General features: G+C 40.0%; 1 protein-coding gene across 3 annotated transcripts in view; it reads right to left on the bottom strand.

The window, feature by feature from the left end:
- Positions 1-6,064: 6,064 nt before the first annotated feature.
- adgrd2 (adhesion G protein-coupled receptor D2) overlaps positions 6,065-24,607 on the bottom strand; it is a 95,015-nt gene continuing 76,472 nt past the window's right edge. For 2 of the 3 annotated variants that reach the window (XM_038271039.1, XM_038271040.1), the window contains 3 exons: positions 23,916-23,974; positions 18,759-18,789; positions 6,065-7,093 (listed from right to left, as the gene is read on the bottom strand). In XM_038271039.1, the coding sequence (XP_038126967.1) occupies positions 7,086-7,093; positions 18,759-18,789; positions 23,916-23,974 (98 nt within the window). In that variant the 3' untranslated portion in view covers positions 6,065-7,085. The remainder of the gene's footprint in view (positions 7,094-18,758; positions 18,790-23,915; positions 23,975-24,607) is intronic. The other variant, XM_038271041.1, reaches the window with a different exon arrangement.

The raw sequence follows: 24,607 nt of genomic DNA, 5'->3' as shown, positions 1-24,607 counted from the left end.
AGCTCACAAAACACACATTTCCTTAAAAAACAAAACAAAATAAACGTTATTACTGTCTTACCTTTACTTATAAATGAATAGAAGTCCTCCTTATCTTCCTTCAGTTTTAAAAGTCTCTCTGTCTCAATGGAGATCACTGCCAGGGAAGAAAGCCTTCCTTGATCCGTCCTGTTCCTGCCTTATGTTTTCAGTCTCTTGAGCACCCCCTGCCATGAGGCAAGAGAACTGCCTGCCTCACCTCGAACTTGTTCTCTGCCGTTTATAATCGCTCATTACACGAAACACGTTACACAAACACAGTTGGTGACAAAAAGCTCTGTACATTATATACATAAGCCAAATTATTAGAAATAAGTTCACATATTACATTTGTTTAAACCATTTTATTGACGCCGTACAGCAACATGCTCTCTCCGCTTTGCAGCCAGCGCAGAGCCAGGGGTTGCGCAATCCAAGGTGAGGCAGAGCTCGCTGCTGCCTCACCGGCATCGCTTCCAAGCATTTGAATGGGAAAATAAGAAAATTCAGCGATTTTGAACAAATAAAAATCGAAATTGGTGAAGCTACGTGAAAAATGAATATTTTTTAGTACAAACCACCGGATGAATATAACAATTTAAATTACTTTATGATTATATATTTTCTTTCTTTCCATGATGGCTGGTGAGGCACTGCCTCACCTGCCTCCCCTGACCGCACGTCACTGGTCAAGTCGCTGCTCCCCTCAATGCTCTTTCATCCTCCCAAACCAGGTTCACCTAGAACGTACAATCTGACAAGGCCTTTCACAGACTGAAGCTTCTGTTTATTTCTGCTCCCGTTCGCCAGTCACCTAATCCTGACAAACGATTCTTAGTGGAAGTGGATGCTTCGAGCACTGGTGTGGATGCAATTTTCAGCCAGAGATCAGATGCCTTTTTTTCCTCGAGCTTGTCTAGTGACAAACAAATGATGATGTGGGTGACTTGAGCTCCTGGCGGTTAAACTGGCTCTTGAAGAGGCTCCATTGTTTGGAGGGGCCTAAGGAACCATTTGTTGTATGGAGTGACCACAAGATTTTAGAGTGGCTCAAAACCAGTCAAGACTTCAATATACACCCTAACTCTGGCCCCAGATTTGGCTCTGGATTTCTGATCACCTGTCTCTGATCCTGGATCTGTTGTCAGACGCTGGTTATTTTTCCTGATCATGCTGTCTGTTTCTGCCATCCTGGTTCTGACCCAGTGCCTGTCTATTGACTATCGATTACCTGCCAGTCCTGAGAGTAAAATCCTCCTAACTGCTCTGATCGGATTCTGGATAAAATTATGTTTGCCAGTGACATCACCTGCCAACAGGAGCATTCACTCTCCCTCCAAGCCTGCTCCAGTACTGTGAGAAGGTTAGTGACCAAAGTTTTAGTGACTATAACACCTCTGAAAGTCTCTTACTGGTCAACTGGTTAACTTGTTGTATCCACTTCCATTGGTTCCCATCCTTGCGGTGGTTGACCATTGACCTGCAGCAGTTTACATATAATAGAGAGCGTTCAGAGCAGCTGTGTCACTGTGTGGTGTGGAGGCTGCAACGCTGCAGCCTAGAAGAAGGTAAGGAGAGTAATGACAGATGCAGAGAAGATGAAAAGAAATTTCATCCCAGAGCTGCGTGTCCCGAGCCGGTAACATCATCAATGACCCTCACACCCCCCCCATGGACTGTCTCCCTGCAGCCCTCTGGGAAAAGGCTTTGAAGCATCCGATGCAGGTCCAGCAGATTCCAAAACAGCTCCTTCCCCACTGCCGTTAGACCGCTGAAACTTATACAAAATTGGGAAAGAAAGTGTTGAATGTTGGAAAATGATAAATCATACACCAGTCATATGTTAACATTTGATCATCACCGTGTTTAAAAAATTATCACTTTAGAAATGGAAATGTCATGAGAGCTGTGCTGAAAAAAATGTTGTTTTGTATTCACTCTGTGAGCACAAAATGGTAATAAAGTCTGTCTAAGTCTAAGCAGTTTACATATCAATAAACTGCTTTACGTTATCTGATCTTGTGAGGCTGAATTCTGAGTCCTGTTTCTGTTTGTTATAAAATATGAAAATAATAGTTACAGAGACTAACCTGACAATAAATAATGAAACTAGATAATAGCCTGGTACAGTATATAAACATGTAAATGCAGTTTTATGCCAACCACATTGTCTTTGTCATTGCAATACCTCTGTGAATTCATCCCTTCTTCATGTCTCCGATTGTGACAGTTTATAACAGCATTAAAGCAAAGAAAACAAATATCTGTGATAGTGTCTGGTTATTTTTTCTGTTTTGTGTGTGTTTAAAAGGGGCTGACAGGAAGATACAGTAGTTGATGTACTAGTGCAATACCCAGTACCATGCTGATTAAAAACACATCAGGTATCGATAAAAACATAGATTTTATTTGAAAATCTACAACTGCTTAACCATAACAACAGTAAATTTACATAAAGCTTCATTGGCATTACAGTTACTGCTAGCATGAGTCTAGTTTCATCAGAAAAAGATGGTACCATCATTATTTGCTTTCCACGATAACAAAACCCAATATGTACAAACATGATTCAAACAACAAACCGATGGAAACTAATTCCTTTTAATTGAAATCAGATTTTTAGCTTGAAAATCCTGCTTTTAAATCAACTTGTTTAACATTTTGTTTGTAATTTATGAGCTGAAACATAAAAATGGTAGATTCACAGAGATATAAAAGACAACTTGGAGAAAAATTGCAAGAAATTCCTACAATATACTGTGAATATAAATGCGACTCCAAAATAACAGGTGGTCATTTTCAAGTCTTTGACAGATGAAATTCAAATCATCTGTCTTCATAATCTTTATCCGTTGCTGGTTTAATTAAAGTTCTTGTGGAAGCAAAACTATCTTCTAATGGACTGGAGTTATTATCTGTTCACAGTATTGAAATACACTAATTCGGTCAATGAGAATATATTTAATTCTAAGGTCACCCTAAATTAGTGGTTCTACAACTTTCTTGTAAACCAAATGTGAGTCCAGCAAGAAGAAAACAGAAACCACTGCCTTAAATAATAATAAAAACATCCAATTTAACTATTTTCTTCTTATTATTATCTTCAGGATAATAATTTAATTTAATGTATTTATACAGGGCCAATTTACAACACATGTCATCTGAAGGCATTTTACAGAGACAATTCATTCAAATTATACAGATAGATTAAATAAAGTATTGACTAATACTAACATTTGAATTCAGTTGAGTTCTTTGTACAGTAGAAGCTAATTCTCCAAAAAAATTGCTTTTGGTAATAAAAAAAAAAGATTATTTTTCTTTCCGTCCATCTGAAGTGAAATAAAAAAAAAATATTGTGGTACATTGACATCTTGCATATGCCAATTATTAATTTTTTCACCCTTTAATTTTGTTTGGTCAAAGAAGGATTCTCAGCTCCAGCTAATTGTCAGTAAAACAGGAACTGATTGTTGGCAGTTTTAATGTGTCAAGTAAAAGATAGCTGTTGAATCAGAAATGTCTATTTTCCTCTACTTATACTTACAAGTATGCATTATTACTGAATAACATGAAGATTGAAATGCACTGTATGTATTTGGATAAGAGTCTGACTGTGGTTGCATTTGTCTAAAATAAGTTAAACTGATTAGACCTATGTTTGAATTATAATGCTAAACACATATTCAAAAAGGTTCATGTACTGATTCATAATTATATTTTTCTGACTGTCTGAATTCAAATCAGACTTAGTTTTCCTGTTGAAGAGGATCATTGAAATGTGATTATTTTGGTAATTTCCCAAATAATGAAATAAAAAGAGAATTTTGGTTTGATATTCTTTAAAGTTTAAATTTTCCTTAGTATTTGGAAGAATTGCCTTTCAATCTAATTGAATTGGATGACAAATTTGGGGTTTATTTTTATTTTATTTATTTATTTTTCTCCCAAGAGGGAATGCCTATTAAACAGATGCGAGAGCATGCAGAAGCCAATTTCTCCTCGTGCCCTCTCTGTTTTAAAGTTGCTGCTGGCATCAATCGTACAAGCTTACTTAAAAAACAATATTTGCCCTATGTCAGATTCTCCACCTATAAGTGAGAATGATGGGGGCTTAGGACGGCCTTATGTAAACATACCACCAGAATGATTGACAATTACGAGGACCACTTAATTTGATGATCCATCTGGAAAAAAAATATCCTCCTCTATACCTTTGACTAGTAAGCTAACTACATGTAGGGCTGCAACTAAAGATTAATTTGCAAATCGATTTAACTGATTTGCAAATTAATCTTATTTTTTTCGATTAATCGATTTGATTAATTAGAGATTTTTTACTAAATTAAACCAGGTGAAACTAAAACTTTTCTACTTCAGGAATTCTGGATAGAGCATGTAGACAGACAATTATTATTATTTTTTTTAATCTTAAATGCAAAATGTTATTATTATATATATTTTTTACAATCTTGGTATAACTTCTGCTCATGGTGTGTATCTGTGTGAGCTAAAGGCATGTTTTAGAGTCTCTATGCTCAGTTAATGATTAATCAATTACTAAATTAGTTGATAATTATTTCAGTAATCGATTAATCACGATAAATTGTTTCAGGCCTAAAGCTAATATCTCCATACTTTGCTTTACATGTTTTATCACACCTTAATGTAGTCGGTTTAAGCTCTCAGACTTGGTGTGTTCTCTTTCTGCTTATATATCATTAATTTTAAGTAGTCAGAGACTCTCTATTGATCAGTGATCTCTTTATTTTGTCCAAAATAATAAAATCAAGACAAACTGATGCAACACAGAGATAAATAAATGACAAATGTAAAACACCTGATGCTTAAGACAACCTAATGATATATTGACAAAGCTAAACAAGCTAAACTCAACACAGAGAATATATATAATTATTCTGGATTTGATTCATGAATTTATGCAGTTTTTTACAGCTGGAAAAAATTATTTAAATTGATATGTTATTTAAATTAACGTTATTTAGTTTCTGGGGCCAGGATAATTATTTCAAGAAGTTAACTTTAAAAGGGAAGTAACCAGATTGGTCGACTCGTACACAATAACTCAATAAATGGACGATCAGACTGGAGTACCTCTGGATGAGAGGCGGGACATCTACACCTAGCTTAGAAAAACAAAGGGCGATCCAAAGCTCTAGCTAGCTGCACCAAGGCCAGAAAACCTCCATGGCTTGTGTCATTGGAGGCAGAAACTGCACTTACTGTACATAGCAGGAAGAGAAACATTACTTAAACAAACCATAATCCGTACCAACAAGAGACAATCTTTTATTTACCTTCACTGGTAAGAAGTGTGAGAGTTTTAATGATTCTGTACACTCCCCTCATTTATTGTTTTAAGAAGAACTCTGCTTTCTACGGAAGCTCAGAGCGGTCATGTCTCTCAGATACTTTTTTCACTGTGGTTTTCTTGAGAAAACAAGTAATTTTTCTAAATCATCTAAAGATAACGAAAGCTGTTTTCTCGTCATAACGAGATGACTGGTGTGTAGGGGTGTGGGAAATAATCGTTTTGGCGATATATCGTGATATTCGGCTGCCCAATACAATATCGATCTTTCACTTCTTAGTATTGATTTTCAAAAAAAAAAATGGTTACATAAAACATTGATGGGAAAAAGGGGTACCTCTGCACCACCACTCTGGCAGAAAGCGCTGTGGAGCCCTTTAACTGAGCGTGCAGCACCATATCTGTATTTGAGGTAGTCACAGTGCAAGAAAACCCCAAACAACATGGATAAAAATACCTAATCAATATTTTCTGATGAAAATATACAGCACTTGCTGTTTTATCTCATCATTTGATTTTGATAGCTGGGGAAAATATGGCAATATATATAGTGATACTGCAATATCGTGATAATATCATATCGTGACCCAAGTATCGCAACATGTATCGAATCACAAAACTCATGCCAATACTCACCTCTACTGGTGTGTGTTTATACTGATTACATCCGTCAATACCACAACAACAGGAGAGGATTTATAAGTCTAAGCCTGTACATCAGAAATGCCAAATAACAAAGATGCCCCTCTTCAGTGGCCCTCATTGTTATTCCAAATCTCTCCTGGAAATGTTAAATATTCAAATAAGTCCAAGATTTTGAGGTGTTGACATAATGAAAGAGATATGTTTAAACATATTTTTTTTCTTAGTGCAGTGCTGCTGACATACGGAGGGCTCAGTTTTATTTCCAAGGATACTGGTGTATTAAGCTAGAGGAATAATAAATAATTTTAAATCGTTCAAATTCAACTCTTAAAGAAAAGCACAGTGGAATGATCTGAAGTTGGAAATGAACACCTGTTTGGAAAGGATGAAGCTCTGAAAAGTGTTTAATTTTTCTGTAATAAGTTATGCCAATGGTTTGGTTGGGTTTAATGTATAATTTAACCCAAATGCTTAATTTTAAACCTGTAGGGATAAAAAGAAAACATGGTACTGTGATTCCATTTTTTAAATTCTCTTTTTGTAAGCTCTGTTTCATAATCACTCTTTTGGGAAGACAATGCTTTAAATGTGTCTTAAAAGCTCCTAAGAACATGTGTAATTGATACGGATGATAAGAAGAGACGACAACTGCTGGGAACATATTTACAGACGTACACCATAAAAAAAAAAACCTTTCTCTAAATTTAATAAAACTGTAAAACAAGGACAACAGTAAAATTAGTCTAAAATTAGTACATCATTCCAGCTCCATTGTTGGGAATGAATTTGCTGATCCAAATCCAGTAGTTAAAGTTTGTGTTTTAAGCTAAAGAATGCAAAAGAAGGTCTGATTAAGCATCTTGGGAAGATGAACAGAAATCACTAAGCATTTAAGCCACTTCACTAACACTATACACAAGAAATGCAAAATATGAAAGTGGGAAATTGATGAGCTGTAAAGATCAAGTGGATGAAGGACAGGGGAGGGAGGTGGAGTTTCCTCTTTTATTCCATTTCTTCTTGCTCTCCATCCAAAGTGTCTGTGTTTGTGTGTGTGAGACATACAGAGGCGATCCTCTCCATCTGCACCTCAACAACCTGTGTGAAGTAAAGTGAGAGGCATTAGCAGCGACTCCTGGCTGTGTCATGTGTTTGCGTTATCAGTTTGTTCATGTACAAAGGAGGACAGAAGAAGGGAGGGGCGTGAAAGGCACAGTGAAAGAGAGCAGGTGTTGGAGTGCTTAATGGCTGATAGTGTGAATGGCCACTGCTGGCCCATCCTGATTAAGGGAATGAACCCCTGCTTTGTCTCCAAACTGAACTGGCAGCAGCACTCAAACACTGTCCATCAGGTTCTTCTTGTGGACGCCTCAACATTTAACGGAGCTATGAAAGATTTCCTTCTTCCCACTGCTATCCGCTTAGAACATTTGAAAGCGATTTAACCCACTGGAAATATGGAGACCATCTGTTGTGTCTGTCTCCATAATTACTTCAACAAAGAACATAGGGAGCAGGTTTCACACAAAACTAATGCTGCATAAAATAAAAGCCTATCTTTCTGTTTCTCCTCATATCAGCAATTTGGATCAGACGGGACTCTTTCCTGTCTGGGGGTAGGCTTTGACAAGCATGATTAACGTTGATCCCAAAATACTTTTCTAAAAACACCTATTATATTGCACAACTGACTTATTACTTATTAGTAATATTTTTGTAGAGCAACAGAAAATAAGACAAACTAGGTAATGTTTAATGCATTGTATTACCATCATACATGCAGTATCCTGCAGTTTAAAGGAGAAGTCAAGGAGAAGTCAAGGAGCAGCTTGTCCCAATTCCTGCTGCTCCTGTTTTTTGTTCTTTTGAATATTCCGCCTCACTGCTGCCTGGACCCTCTCCCACAGTTATCACCACCGTCTACCGTCCTCCTAAATATAATAAGGATTTTTTGACTGACTTTTCTCAGCTCCTCACACATCTCTCAACCCTCTCCCATAATCTGATTATTTTGGGAGATTTCAACATTCACATGGATAATATCAGTGCTTCTCTCTCCAGAGACTTCTCATCCTGCCTGGAAAGCTTCGGTCTACATCAATACATCAACTTCCCAACTCACTGTAAAAATTATATTCTAGATTTAGTCTGTTGTTCTGGCATCACCCCCTCTGACTGTAAATCCCATACCGTTGCTTTTTCCGATCACATGCTCATTACTTTTAACGTTAAGCTCCCCCTGTCTAAAATCACCCTCCCTCGCATCATCTCCTTCCGGAATGTAAAGGACATCAACATTGACGCCTTCACCTCTGACATCAGTAATATCCCCAGTGTATCCGCCTGCTGCCCACCTGATGAACTGGTTTCCCACTACAATCAAAATCTCCATACTCTTCTGGACATCCATGCTCCTCTGAAATCTAAATCAGTCTCCTTCACTCACTCAGCTCCCTGGTTCACTCCTGCTCTCCGTCACCTCAAATCTCGCGGTCGTCAGCTCGAACGCCTTGCCAATAAAACTGGACTCACCATTCACAAAAATATGTACAAGGATCACATTGCACTGTACAAGACTTCCCTCTCTTCTGCCAAATCTGCATATTACTCTAACTTAATCCACTCCAACCGCCACAACTCCAAAACTCTCTTTTCCCTTCTCACTTCCATCACCAAACCTCCCGACTCCCTTCCCTATCATATGCAATCCGATGACTTCTGCAATAAACTTATGTCCTTTTTCGTCTCCAAAATCACAAATATCCATAAACACCTGACCTCATCTGGAGCTGCAGCTTCTGGAGGCGACCCGGCTACCCCCTACCCATCTTTTGCAACCACCCTCTCCAGTTTTGACCTTCCATCTGCTCAAGCCATTTCTGACTTCATTCATAAATCCAAACCTTCCACATGTCAGCTCGATCCTCTCCCGTCCACTCTGGTTAAATCCTGCTGCTCTTCATTTGCTCCTCTCATCACCAAAATCATCCACTCTTCCTTAAGCTCTGGTTCAGTCCCCTCTGCACTCAAAACCGCTACAGTCACCCCAATTCTGAAAAAACCTGGCCTGGACCCCACCGACTTCAATAACTTACGTCCCATATCCAATCTACCCTTCATATCCAAAATTCTGGAAAAATCTGTTGCCTCCCAACTCCACAACCACCTGATGTCCAATAATATTTACGAACACTTTCAATCTGGCTTCCGTCCTCTGCACAGTACTGAAACAGCACTCATCAAGATCTCTGACGACCTCCTTATGGCTTCTGACTCTGGACTACTTTCCATCCTCATTCTCCTGGACCTTACAGCAGCCTTCGACACCATCTCCCATGCCACTCTCCTCAGTCGACTATCATCCATCGGTATCAGCTGCACCCCTCTAACCCGGGTTCACTTCATACCTCTCAGATAGGACACAGTTCATACAACTCAAATCTCATAAATCCATCTACTTCCCTGTTTCTGCTGGTGTGCCCCAAGGTTCTGTCCTGGGGCCCCTCCTGTTTATTATCTACATCCTCCCTCTTGGCTACATCCTCCGTAAGCATCATATCAAATTCAATTCAATTCAATTCAGTTTATTTATATAGCGCCAAATTCACAACACATGTCATCTCAAGGCACTTTACAGTTCAACCAGATCATACAGTCAAATTGATACAAAGTTTTCTATCTAAGGAAAACCAGTTGATTGCATTGACTCATTGACTCAAATACAATCCCCCACACTAAGCATGCTTGTAGCGACAGTGGAGAGGAAAAACTCCCTTTTAACAGGAAGAAACCTCCAGCAGAACCAGGCTCAGTGTGAGCGGCCATCTGCCGAGGCCGACTGGGGTTCAAGGAGACAGAAGCAGAGATACAAAAAGCAGCTGTAAAAGGCGGCCCTGTCCAGGAAACACACAGCCAGGCAGACGAGCTCCAAGGCAGCTCCCATGCCAGAGGACGAAGAGAGCACATCCACTCAGTCATGGTCAGAGAAACAGGACCACACTGGAAAACAGGCCGATCTCCAACATCTATTAACAAGGGTGTTGATAGAAGCAGCACAGCATATGTTTTTTTCCAGGATGACGTCACAGCCAAACAGGAACAGACGAGGCAAAGCTACTCTGAGGAAAAGCAGAGAGAGCAGAAGGTTAGAGATTGAACTAACAGATTCTGCAGAATAGGAGAACAGAGAGAGAATGAAGCAGAATGATGAAATGGGGGTCCCTATGTCCTCCAAAAGTCTAAGCCTATAGCAGCATAACTATAGAGATAGCTCAGGATAACCTGAGCCACCCTAACTATAAGCTTTATCAAAAATGAAAGTTTTAAGCCTAGCCTTAAAAGTAGACAGGGTGTCTGCCTCACGGACTAAAACTGGTAGTTGGTTCCACAGGAGAGGAGCCTGATAACTAAAAGATCTGCCTCCCATTCTACTTTTAGAAATTCTAGGAACCACTAGTAAACCTGCAGATTGAGAGCGAAGTGCTCTGTTAGGAACATAAGGAACAATCAGATCTCTGATATAAGATGGAGCTTGGCCATTTAAGGCTTTATATGTGAGAAGGAGGATTTTAAATTCTATTCTTGATTTAACAGGAAGCCAATGAAGAGAAGCCAGGATAGGAGAGATATGATCTCTCTTTTTCATTTTCATTAGAACTCTGGCTGCAGCATTTTGGATCAGCTGAAGGCTTTTAACTACAGTTTGTGGACTTCCTGATAGTAAAGATTTACAATAGTCCAGCCTTGAAGTAACAAATGCATGGACTAGTTTCTCAGCATCACCCCTGGTCAGGATATTTCTAATTTTTGCAATGTTCCTCAGATGAAAGAAGGAAATTCTAGAAACCTCTTTGATATGGGATTTAAATGACAGGTCCTGATCAAAAATAACACCAAGATTTTTTACTTTATTATCTGAAATCAGTTTAATCCCATCCAAATGAAGTGACTGGCTAATCAGTTTCTTTTTCAGAGACTCTGGTCCAAAGACTATAACTTCTGTTTTGTCTGCATTCAGAAGCAGAAAGTTAAGAGTCATCCAGGTTTTTATGTCTTCAAGACATGCCTGTAATCTATGTAATGGGTTAGCTTCATCTGGATTTATAGACAGATATAGCTGGGTATCATCAGCATAACAGTGGAAATTAATCCCATGCTGTCTAATAATTCTACCAATTGGGAGCATGTATAAAGTAAAGAGAATTGGTCCTAGCACTGATCCCTGTGGTACTCCACAGGTAACCTTTGAGCGTGTTGAAGATCTATCATTAACATGAACAAACTGAATTCGATCAGATAGATAAGATTTAAACCAGTCTAGTGCTGTTCCTTTAATTCCAACAAAATATTCAAGTCTTTCTAAAAGAATATTATGGTCAACTGTATCAAATGCAGCACTAAGATCCAACAGGACGAGCACAGATACAAGTCCATTATCTGAGGCCATGAGAATATCATTAGTGACTTTCACCAGAGCTGTTTCAGTGCTATGATGAGCTCTAAAGCCAGACTGAAACTCTTCAAAAAGTTCATTATGGTGGAAGTGATCGCAGACTTGTTTGGCATCTACTTTCTCAAGAATTTTGGATAAGAAAGGAAGATTGGATATAGGTCTATAATTGACCAAGTCATCTGGGTCAAGAGACGGTTTCTTAAGCAGAGGTTTAATTACAGCAATCTTAAAAGCTTTAGGTACATATCCCTGTAACAGAGATAGATTAATCACATCTAAAATGGAGGAGGAGATCAAAGGGAATACCTCCTTAAATAAGCCGGTGGGGTTGGAACTGGTGAGTCTGACCGGCGAGCGCGAGGGAGTAGAAGGGCAGAAGGGCAGACGACGAATAAGTGGTTGTAGTGTGGCGTAATTGCTGGCGTCGTGATGCGAAGGCTGAGGGGATCAAAGGCGGAGGAGCGTATAAGCGGGGCCGTGTTGTATATGCGCAGGACATAGAGCCATGGACATAGCTCTCATTGTACGAATGCCGTGCTGTGCAGATGGGGCGAGAGGGTACCAGCGGATGCATGTCTCGAGAGTACAGGTCAGTGCATGTCTGGAGTCCTGTACACAACTACTTGAGAGAATCACTTATCAGATATATCTGATAGACACACGAGGACCACACTTCACGAGAGAGACACGCTTCACTCAGGACTTCACTCTTCTCTCGATGAGTTGTGTGCTGCTAAGAGGCAGGTGAATTAGACCTCCTTCAGCGGCTTCAACAGAGGCTATGGCTTCTGGAGCTGCCTGATGAGTACGTGCGATGACGCAACTCGTTATTAAAAACAGACAAATCTAGGACTTGAATTCAGTATGGAGCTCCATACACTCTAGTCTTTATAGGTGCACGAAGTACTGTTGAGCAGAGCTCGGAGTCTTATATACTAAAGTAGGAGCGTCTCTTGGTCTAAACAGCAGTAAAACCATCTATTATCCAGTGACTCCGACGGGACTCCTCCGCGCAGCCCTTCGGAGGAATTTCTCGCCTCACGGAATCTTCCTGACGAAATTTTTATGCAATCCAAAGATGTCAAACGCACGCTCTCCACTTTATATCGCTCCCCAAGCAATGCAAATGTGCTTGTTCGCGTAACACTCGTTTTAGTAACTAAGGCTTTTATCAGAGTGACAGTACAGATACACAGTAAGAGACTCTGACACATCTGCTATATCACTGACCGTAGAACTCTGCATTACCGCCCACATTCACATTGACATAATCTCAGATATAACTGTCATGAGGGCGACTTAACTTGCTAGTGAAGACTGAGAGGATATCTCGAGCAGGCACAACGGAGCGCAGCTACTGCTGTGGCACATGAGAAACGCAAAAGGATGTAGTCATAGTATTACTTTTAAATTTTTACCATGCACTATTTCTGAGTATTACTCATGTCAGCTACGTACGTACATTACTTGGGTAGAGGACATCTAAAGTCACTGTACATTTATGTTTCCTGAAGTACATTAGAAAGTGGTGAGGACCTGAAAGGGATGGGCTAGGGGCGGTGAGGTAATATGGTTGGATACGGAGCAGGCGACAGTCTATGCCGTATGTATGATCTGTGGCATTGTAGGATGTGGTGTTGGAGGGAGGTCTTTTATAATGTTGTGGGTTATTTAATTGTGGGGGAGTTGTGTTGAAGGTTTGATATGAGCAACTGAGTTAGAAGAGAGCAATGTTAAGAATTGGGGATATTTAGTTCGAGAGCAGGGGGCGCCGACGGAGGGGAGTGTTCTAAATGGGCATGGCTGGGTTGGAGCGAAGAGTCAAAAGTTTGGGTTACATAGGTTTTTAGATGTAGTAATTATGGATGTGGCATGAGGAAGCGGGTGAGTGTCACATATAGGTTATTTTTACGTCTTTCTGGGGTTTGGGAAGGTTCAAGGGGTTACTGGGGAGGGTAGTCACATTTATGGGATCTTTTCGGTTTATAGGGATCTCTATTTGGAGGAGATGCTTTGTGGGGGGTGGTGGTTGGGGGAGGGGGGGTGTGTTGATGTAGGAAATGTAGGGGTTGTGGGGGCAGTTCAATCACACGCATATCACACAGTTGCAACAGATCATAGTGGCGCGATGTACATGTGGTAGCGCGAGTGTGGTCTGGTGTATAGTTGAGTTCTGGAGGGTTTCATCTAGGTAGGTGTCTTGGGGTGATCAGGGGTTTAGAGCACATGAGGAAGTATGTGACTATCTATCTCTAGTAGAGTACAATAAGGAGTGGAGGGATAGAATTGGGAGGGGGGTTAGGGCACATAACTGTCAGAGATCTCTCAACACTACATACACATATGTCACACACACACACAGGCCGAGAGTGATCATAGACACTATATAGTGCACGCGAAGATAGTGTCTCTATCTATCTCATACACATAGTGATTGGACAGAGAGGAGACACAGGCTGAGGGAGATGGAGTTTATTGAGCGCGTGAGGAGGGAGATGGGATCTCAGAGTGGGACGAGTAGGTCTATACCACAGGGAACTAATTTTATATGAGCTGTAGTAGAGGAGGTTGTGGTGTACTGTTAGGAGTACTGGGTGTCATGAGGTTTATGGGTCAAGGGGGGAGGTTGAGGGAGATACAGGGTCTGGTATGGGGAGGGGGTACGGCAATTTCACACACACACACACACACACTACATGGAGGGGGAGGTTATGACATTTTAGGGATTCTGTGAGGGAGTGGTTTTGAGTGAGGAGATAGTGAGATGGGAGTGGGGGAACTATGGGAGATAAAGGAACAAGATTGGTGGGGGATGCTGTATATAGTTTGGGGGAATTCGAGGAAGTTTTTTTCTAGGATAATCAGAATTTGATAGGTGGTGAGTGGAAGGAGACTAATTGAAGTGAATGGAGGAAAAATTTTTGTATGGGAATCTATGGTGGTTGGTTGGTCTCTCGTAGGGTGGGAGAGTGATGTGGAATTAACATAAGTAATATTATATTTACGGAGGCCAGTTGGCGATAGTAGTACACGTCAGCTCTTCAAAACAGCATGACACTTCAAGCGAGGCATCTGAGTCACATGAGTGTAGGTGTTAAACGTCTGTTTTGTAGGTATGTATAAAGATGATTGGCGACGGGGGATAGAGAGAACTGTATTAACACACAGAGTCTAACACCTATACGAAGACGAAGCGAGAGCATCCATGCTTAAGTTTTCTATTATATGTATGTATCAGAGCGATGTCGAAGTGGGTGGCGCAGGACTAAATGGGATCACGAGATGAGACAGCTCGTTGTAGCGGAGAGAGCACAGGCTCGACAGAGTAGCATTTAATTAGCGTGTAGTTGGTGGTTACCTCTACACAGGACTGATCATGTCGACGGACTACTAGGATACTATGATTATGAGAGTTATGTAGACAACGAGGACACATGGGACAAGGTACCATCAGAGTATCGCTTACACATGGGGACTACACATGCAAACACGGAGGTGGGAGACGGTCACAGGACGCGCGTAAGTATGCGGCTCGCTACAGTATGTAGGAGTAAAACACGAAAGAGGAAGTGATGGGTGGGATAGAGCTCCGCATGGGGTGCGGAGGGATTCATATCGAGAGCTAGGGGTGCTCTTTTATAGCGGGCATGCTCTTTTACTGTTAGGGCGGAGGAGGATAATACAGAGATCTGTCAGTGAGAGTTTAATACTACTATTATTTACAAGAGTCGGAAGAGATCGACGTATCGAGTAAATCTCAAGAGCGAGTGAGATCGAACAGGAGTGTAATAATGGTCATAGAAGGGTGGAGGCGTTCTTTGATGGATCGGGTATGGGAAATTCTGATGATAGAGATAACGTTATTGACAACAGGCTGGGAAGCGTATCTATTCTGAAAGTTCTTGCCGCGACGTGCGGTGAAGTAATTTGATGTTATTTCTATTGATAGTATTTACGTCAGGTCTATCTACATGAACATGTGATAATTATTTGTTTGCATCTATTAGTTTCATATATGACTATGACGGTAGTATGTTGTGCATGAGTGGTGAGTAGTGTGAGAGTTGTAGTTGTTGGGGTGTATCTCATCTAGGATTGGGTCGGTGTGTGTTGTTGAATTTATTGGAGTTGTCTGTGAGAGTGAAGTGGAGTGAGTAGGAGGGAGTGACATATTTTGTTTTAAGGGTGCATATAGAGACTTACTCTCATCTCTGCACTCTAGAGGATGTCACACTTAACGAGCGAGTCTATTTTGTAGCTGCGTTGTGAGTGTAGAGTGTGGAGGGAGAGGAGGTGAGTGCGGGAGGGGGACAGTGAGGGAAGGTTACGTGTTGAGAGGTTATCAGCGAGGTAACTATCATAGACCAACACACACACACACACACACTGAGAGACGTCTCTCTCTACCTACATCGTGGATAGTGTTGAATAGTAGTACGGTAGGGACATAATCTATCTATACGATCTCTCTTATTAGTGACACATGGGAATTGAACTGTGAAGAGAGTAGAGGTTCTGACACTGAGTTGATTAAGTATTTATTCTCTATCTCTCTATTATCAGATAAGGTGAGTAACTATAGATGAGGAATGTATAAGAACAATAAGCGATCAGAAGACAAAGACTCAAAAGAGGACAGACACACACAGTACTGACAGAGTGACTATGAGGGGGTCGTATCGAATTGTCATCATTTACACAATTATGTACGATTCGAGGTGTGAGTAACGACACTTAGTTCTTATACAATTTTGGTGACTACCTCAAGACTGGTTCATTGCGACACCAGATGATTGGAGATGTGACGAGAAAAATGATCTTATCTAGTTATGCACTAGGAGACATGGATACACATGAATTGTCTAGGATTACAAGGACTTATGAGGTGGGCGTGGTTATACTAAGAAAACAGGGTATCATTTGGATTATGTAGGACAGGGGGGTGGGGAATGGACAGACGTATGATAGGACTGAGACGTGAGACAATGAGTACAGAAATATGACGTTATTATTGTGACAATGAATAGTGAAGTGGTAGAGAGAAAGCACATAGGAAAAAGGAGTTGACACATGAGAGACAGAGAAGGGGGCAATGAAACAGATGATGTGAAATACGCGGTAGAGGGGAGGGTTGAGGAGCGGGTGGGAGAGGATGGGGTGGAAGTGGGATATGGGACAGATCGATAGGTGATCTCAAGGACGGGGGGGGGGGGGGGGCGGAGGGGGGGTGAGGAGGTGGGGGTTGGGGGGGGGGGCATGGTGATGGATATAATGGGGTTATAGAACATAATGATGAGGGAGAGTGAGACATACATTGTAGATTGTGGGACACTCTGGGTACGTGAGATTACTGAGGAGTGAGTAGGGGAGCACAAGAAGGTAAGAGGTATGACTATAGGTGCAAGAGATGTGATAGGAAGTGGTGTACGTTAAATTTCTGTGAGAACAACTGATGTGATAAGAAAATGAAGGATTATTAGAAATAGAGGGGAGAAAATGATCTTATTTGTTGATGTAGAGATTTAAGAACTGAGAGTTCTAGTATGGCATATGGAAAAAGCAAGTGATATGGACAAATGAGCGTCTATGGAAGATAGTGATGAAGGATAGGGTTTTAAAAATGAAGAGAAATTTGAAGAAAATAGAGAAGAATGAAGAAGGGGAAAGAGGAAAGGAGGGGAAATATTGGGGGTTAAGGATGGGTGGAGAGAGGAGAAAATAAGGAGGGTTAGAAACGAAAGAAGGTGAGAAGGGTAGAGGGTAGAAGGAAAGAGGGATTTGAATGTGATTTTAGGGAAGGGATGTAATTGGAGGTGAAATGAGTGAGAGGTATGATGATAGGGATAGTGGGGGAGAGGGAAGGGGAGGAAGGGGGGGGGGTGGGGTAGGAAGGATGGGGGGGGGAGGGGGATGAGGGTGGAGGGGTAGGGGGTGATGAAGGGGGGTTGGGGGGTGGGTGAGGGAAGGGTATGGGGAAGGGGGGTGGGGGGTGTTGGAGATGGATTTGTTTTGGTGGTTGGTGGTTGTGTGTGAATTTGGATTTTAGGATGTTTGGTAGGATTATGATTTGGTTGGTATAGGGTGGTTAACACAAGATACATACTCGTTTGTGACGTCACGGTGCGGTATCGGCTGCTGATCAAGTCCCAGTGCTGTATCTGGTGTTTGTCACAACGCGCTGTTATACAAGTCATCTTGAAACCATTCTTCTTCCAATTGTTGCCTATATATCACATGTTATTTTTTTCTCTCGCCAGAAGTTCGATGGCAAATCCTCCCTTTTCAAGTTGGCAATCCAACGACAAACCCGACCGTGGAGGATCAGGAATCGGAAAGGTGAAATAACTAATATTTTTTCATTTTTACCCGATGTATTCCAACAACCAGCTGCCTTGCACGTGGGCATTGTCAGTTTAAATATAGCTCTGGTGAATTTCAATGGTGAAGCCCTCTGGAAATCTTCAATAATTGTTGTTGATTGCAGATGTGTCTAGTAGTTCCCATTGATTTTGCTTGTAAAGCGGGGAGAATGGTGCTAGGCTTACCGCACCGTGAGGTCACTGCTGGAAGATGGCAGGAGGGAGGGGTTACTATATTTGGGCAAAAATAGCCGCTCCCAGACTCAGTGATCACAATGAAAATTATTATCTTACTGATTAACACTAAATTCATTAAATCACAGTGAACGTATTAGTTTTAGGTATAGATAATGATCTATTGATCATTCCTTGCTGACCAGACTTTTCCTTCAAACCCTCAGACTCAATATTCTTATAAATGCAACAATAGATTTTCATCAACAAGGTAAGGTCTTCTTTCTTTTAAAGCTTTCTTTTTTTTTTTTTAGGATTTATTTAGTCATTTAGTCACCGATGAATGTTCATCATCATGATAAATATTATCATAAATCCTGGCTGCATTGCTTTCTTAAATAGAAAATGCTATCATAACTAACTTGGACTTGTGTCAACAAGAAATCACCCTTTTCAAAATGTATTTTAATTTACTAACTGATCTACCAATCACCAAAATGTGTGGTCTCATGTGTGGAATGAGGTACATTGAATACATAGATAGCAATAAATAATCTAAATAAATGAAAACAGGTGAAGGGCAAAGTCAGTGTCTTCAATGATTAAGATCCATTGACTTTGAAGCACCAGTGAACCACAGCGAGGTGAATATTTACAAATGAAGAAAAAACCTAAGAAAATATGGTTTTAACTAATGAAGAGTTGATTTTGAACTATTCCTCTTAGTGTTTTTTTTATTTCTGAAAAATCTAAGCTGAAAAAATATATAAAAGTGTACCTGATGGTTTAAAGCCAGTCAGCTGCACCTCCTGTAAATAAACAAAACAAACATACACATATTAAATATTAATATTTACCCTCTAAAACTTACAGAACATGTAGACATTATTTGGTTGACTCTTTCGTTGCTGTGAGAGGAATTCTTGATAAAAAAATCCATACCATTTCCCTTTAAATGGTGACATATTTGTAAAAGGATTCTATTTTATTGGATGGGTGTGTGGAAGAAAATAAAAACATAATTTCTGCCAATTCCAAGCATACATTTCGGCCTATTTTTCTTGTTTTAAGCTTCTGATACCTCAGAAACACAATAATTAGTTCCCTGATCAGCAGCTCCTATAGCATAAAGTCTGCTACAGAGTTGATGTGGTTTTTGCTTCAAAAAAGTAAAAAAGCAATCCACTGGACCAAGTTTGAAGACGTTTCTTTTCCCATTCAGGAAGTTTTTTTCAATTCAAAATGTCAGAAATAGCGTTGAGTTCAAGGCTTTATACCAGAGGTCACGGATTAGCAGACCAGGGTCTGGATCCGGACCCACCTGCTGGCTAATCCTGACCTAACCTGATTTAAAATTTTTATAAATTACTGCATGTTGTCCGATGACAGTTTCTAACTTCACTTGCGCCGCTTCTCCTGTTAACATGGTAAAGCCCTCCAGAGCGTCCAGGACCAGGCTACACATGATACAAATTAGCCAATGAGCTGTCAGTCTGGGTTGCTGCTGCTGCTACTTTTAGACACAGCAGGCAAACCTGTGGCAAGCCGGGCGATGGGAAAGAAGGAGAAGACGATGAGAAAAAGAGAGCAGAGAAAGTTTGGACTGTTGGAAGAACTGCGGTGAACTGGTGAAAGAAAACTGTAATGGCGTGCTTAAAGATGACCCTGCAAATTGAGAGGATGTTTGGCTCAACCTGCTGCTGTGAAGCAGGATTCTCCACCATGAACATAATCAAAAAATAAATATGGATCCAGGCTCAAAATGAGCACCTTGATATGTGCTTGAGAATGGCTTTGTCGCCGTTCCATCCCAGTTTTAAAAGCCTCGCAGCGCAGCGTAGAGCCCACTGCTCTCATTTAGCCTTAAAGAAGAAAGCAAGAAAAAAGACAAATGTGAATCAAGAAATTGTCTAAATACCAAACTGAACGATTGGTGTTCTCAACTTGAAAAAACATTTTAGATTTTAAAATGGAAAAAAGTATAACATGGATGCATATTCACCTAATTTTATTTCAGTGTTCTGTTCAAAGTAAAAGATTATAATTAAATAGACTTGGCCTTTAATACATAGGGCTTGTCTATAGGCAGTAGGGTTGTCACGATACTAACCTTTTAACTTGATACCGATACTAAGGAAAATATTCGATACTCGATGTCATTTTCGATACCACAAGGATAAAAACAAACTCCAAAATTAATACACAAAATACAATAAATAGATAATTAAATACAATAAACATTATTTTGAGGTTGTATGCTGTGCACAATATTAAGCAAGCCTGATAAAAAAACTTACAAAATTCAAATGAAGTATTCCTTCCTTGGCTATGCTTTGCACACATAACAATGACACTAGCCAAACCAGTTAAAAAACAAAAATAATTCTCAGCAGCTGCACCTGTTACAGAAAAAAGTCTGAAACCGAAAAGTGCACAGAATTATTTAATCACACAGTGTTCAGAAAGTGCATTTTCCCCTATTCTGCTCTTAAGATGAATGACTGTTTAGGTGCCACTGGTGGTAGCACTGTATCGATACTTTTGAAAATGAGTATTGTATACAACTTGTATACAATGGATACAACTTTTCAGTATTGATACTTTTTTGAGTATCGATACTTTTGACAACCCTAATAGGCAGCACTTTCTGCTTCAACAATGCAACATTTGATTGATCTATATAGAGCTGTTCCTTTGCAGGGCTGTAGCATTTTATGGCAGGAGCCATAATACCAACTTCAAATTGAAAGTCAATCCTCATAACTAGAGATGTAAAAGCAACATTTTTTCTAAAGCAGACAAAACCAAAAGACCCTGTCAACACTTAGGAGTTTTAGATTTCTACAGTCTTTGTCTGCAGACTATAAGGGTGACAACTTTGGAACACACTTTAGAAAATAACCCTACTATGACTGCCTTTGCCATTAGATGCATTTGCACAAGTAAACTAAAACCTGGGCTTATGGAGGAGTAGCAATAAATTGATGTTCTCCCTGTAGCCAAACGGCTTGTAGGGCAGAAGTGTGGAAAATAAAAAAAACGAAATGCAGAGCTAACTGTCGCACCAGTGAGGATATTATCTTTTTTTAGGAAGCAGTATGATGGTGTGGAACAGCTTGTCATCATGAGAGGCATCTCAATGCAGCAATCTGTCAGGGTTCTTGGCTCCGTTGTCTGTTTTTTCCCCTTTGCTCCCAAGTGTGCAGGTTCAACATCTGCTCAAATGTCTTTCTGCCTCTCTACAGTGGTGTACCAATCCAGAAACACAGAGGTTTCATTTGCTTTCCTGTATGAGGCTCAGAGGCTTTACTGTGGCAGTTTCAAGATGAAAGGTCATTGGAGCGGATGGAATGGTTCTCCTGTAGAACTGAAGTTAAACCTACTCGAAACTTACGCGATCAGTCCAATGCAATCATTGCAACGCTAACCCCTTTACAAAAGAATAGAAGATCTTGTCTATTCAGACAGGCCAACAATTCCTTTTATGACACCCCTTTTAGAGACATAGACAGGTATGGGGCATTGCAGGCTAACAAAAGAAGCCAAACGACCCCCATTCCAAAGGGGTGGACCCGTTCGTCCATTTCAGTTTGCATGTTTTCTAAACAAAAACAAGGCTTTGTTGGGCAACTGTATAAAGCCTCGAACTCAACGCTATTCTTGAAATTTGTAATTGAAAAAGCTTCTTGGATGGGAAGCCGAACGTCTTCAAACTTGGAAAGTCCAGTGGATGGTTTTTGGGACTTTTTTGGGATGACTATGACCTGAATGACTGAGAATCTTCACCAATGTTTTGATGATGATGTTAGTGGTTAGGTAACAAAAAGAGAAAACATACATATCAAACCAGGACATGTAGCATGGGCAGAATGTGAAAAACAAAAGGAAACCCAGTAAAATGTTATATGTTAAGGAAAGAGCTGAGAATGATATTTAATTCAGGTGAGATAATCAGGGGATTAGGGACAGCTGTGAAAGAAAGCAGGCAGGAAGACTGAGCAAAGGTAAATACAGGTGCTGGTCATAAAATTAGAATATCATGAAAAAGTAGATTGATTTCAGTAATTCCATTTAAAAAGTGAAACTTGTATATTATATTCATAAATTACATACAAACTCATATATTTCAGATGTTTATTTTGTTTAATTTTGATGATTACAAATGACAACAAATGAAAATCTCAAATTCATCATATCAGAAAATTAGAATATTACTGAAGACCAATAAAAACAAAGGATTTATAGAAATGTTGGCCAACTGAAAAGTATGAACATGAAAAGTATGAGCATGTACAGCACTCAGTATTTAGTTGGGCCTCCTTTGGCCTGTATTACTGCAGCAATGCGGCGTGGCATGGAGTCGATCAGTCTGTGGCACTGCTCAGGTGTTATGATAGCCCAGGTTGCTCTAATAGTGGCTTTTAGCTCTTCTGAATTGTTGGGTCTGGTGTATTGCATTTTCTTCTTCACAATACCCCATAGATTTTCTATGGGGTTAAGGTCAGGAGAGTTTGCTGGCCAATTAAGAACAGGGATACCATGGTCCTTCAACCAGGTACTGGTAGCTTTGGCACTGTGTGCAGGTGCCAAGTCCTGTTGGAAAATGAAATCTGCATCTCCAAAAAGTTGGTCAGCTGCAGGAAGCATGAAGTGCTCTAAAACTTCCTGGTATGTGGCTGCGTTGACCCTGGACCTCAGAAAACACAATGGACCAACACCAGCAGATGACATGGCACCCCAAACCATCACTGACTGTGGAAACTTTACACTGGACTTCAAGCAACGTGGATGAAGTGCCTCTCTTCTTTTCCTCCAGACTCTGGGACCTTGATTTCCAAAGGAAATGCAAAATTTACTTTCATCAGAGAACATGACTTTGGACCACTCACCAGCAGTCCAGTCCTGTTTCTCTTTAGCCCAGGCAAGACGCTTCTGACGCTGTCTGTGGTTCAAGAGTGGCTTGACACAAGGAATGCGACAGCAGAAACCCATGTCTTTCATACGTCTGTGTGTGGTGGTTCTTGAAGCACTCACTCCAGCTGCAGTCCACTCTTTGTGAATCTCCCCCACATTTTTGAATGGGTTTTGTTTCACAATCCTCTCCAGGGTGCGGTTATCTCTCTTGCTTGTACACTTTTTTCGACCACATCTTTTCCTTCCCTTCGCCTCTCTATTAATGTGCTTGGACACTGAGCTCTGTGAACAGCCAGCCTCTTTAGCGATGACCTTTTGTGTCTTGCCCTCCTTGTGCAAGGTGTCGATGGTCGTCTTTTGGACAACTGTCAAGTCAGCAGTCTTCCCCATGATTGTGTAGCCTATAGAACTAGACTGAAAGACCATTTAAAGGCTTTTGCAGGTGGTTTGAGTTAATTAGCTGATTAGAGTGTGGCACCAGGGGCCATCAATTTTGAACCTTTTCACAATATTCTAATTTTCTGATATGATGAATTTGAGATTTTCATTTGTTGTCATTTGTAATCATCAAAATTAAACAAAATAAACATCTGAAATATATGAGTTTGTATGTAATGTATGAATATAATATACAAGTTTCACTTTTTAAATGGAATTACTGAAATCAATCTACTTTTTCATGATATTCTAATTTTATGACCAGCACCTGTAATTAACACAGAGGGGTCAAACTAAGACCAGAATATACAACTAATCAATTGAAAAACACCAACATGACTCTAGAAAATATATGTTTGAATGTGCAAACAACAGAGCATATGAAAAAACGAAGAAACTAAAAACAAAAGAATGTTCTTTCAAATTAGTAAAACTTTGCAAGTGATCAAAACACAATGAAAGCTAAAGCATCCAAGGATCATAGCAACAAATGTATTTTCACTCAAACACAACTTTCCTTACTTACTGTATTGTGCTTAGGATTTAAGAAATAATTCATTAGTGTGCCCCAAATGTTACTCACTTGGTTTCCTGATGCTTGTCTCAAAGAAAAACTGACAAAGCTTTCTTTTTTGAAGCTCTCTGAAAGAAGCAGAAGATAATACCCTTTTCAGCTAAATGTTTGGTTTTGTCTCAGGATCGACACGATGGTTTATGCAAGGTCAAAACAAGTAAGTCAGCCTGAACATAATACAAGCAGAGCTTTTTAGAACAGACAAAGAGAAGCTAAATGCAAACAGTCAAAAAGAAAATAGAAAGAAATCTGTTCATTCCATTATTGATATATTTGCTTTGATTTGTTGTTGTGTTTATTGTCTTTATGCCACATTGCATGTTAGATACACCAGACTGAAATGACCACTCCATTCTTAGCATCCTGAATATCAACCATGGTTAAGTTGAAGATATCAGCTGGGAGTATCTTGCACATTTTATCAACTGTCTTTAAAATGGAGAGAAAATGAAAAGGTGGCTCCCCCATATTTCTTTCTCTACCACTGACAAGTGCTGTAAAAAATATTTTTAGGAAAAGAATAGGATAACATTGCATCTGTTCGCATTTGTTGGTTTTGACCGACTGATTAAAACAATATATCTTAAGATGTCCCTAATCCAATTTATCTATAAAAACTCCAATATTTTAGGCCTGCATCACATGAATTATAGGATTTTAACATATAAATATGATGTAAAAAAATGATTAGGGTACTTCAT

This window comes from Cyprinodon tularosa, unplaced genomic scaffold (assembly GCF_016077235.1).
Source record: "Cyprinodon tularosa strain WSP-4 unplaced genomic scaffold, ASM1607723v1 ctg789, whole genome shotgun sequence".
In the NCBI taxonomy this organism is placed as follows: domain Eukaryota; kingdom Metazoa; phylum Chordata; class Actinopteri; order Cyprinodontiformes; family Cyprinodontidae; genus Cyprinodon; species Cyprinodon tularosa.
The sequence above is the reverse complement of the archived record's forward strand: the minus strand, read 5'-3'. Positions and strand labels throughout refer to the sequence as shown.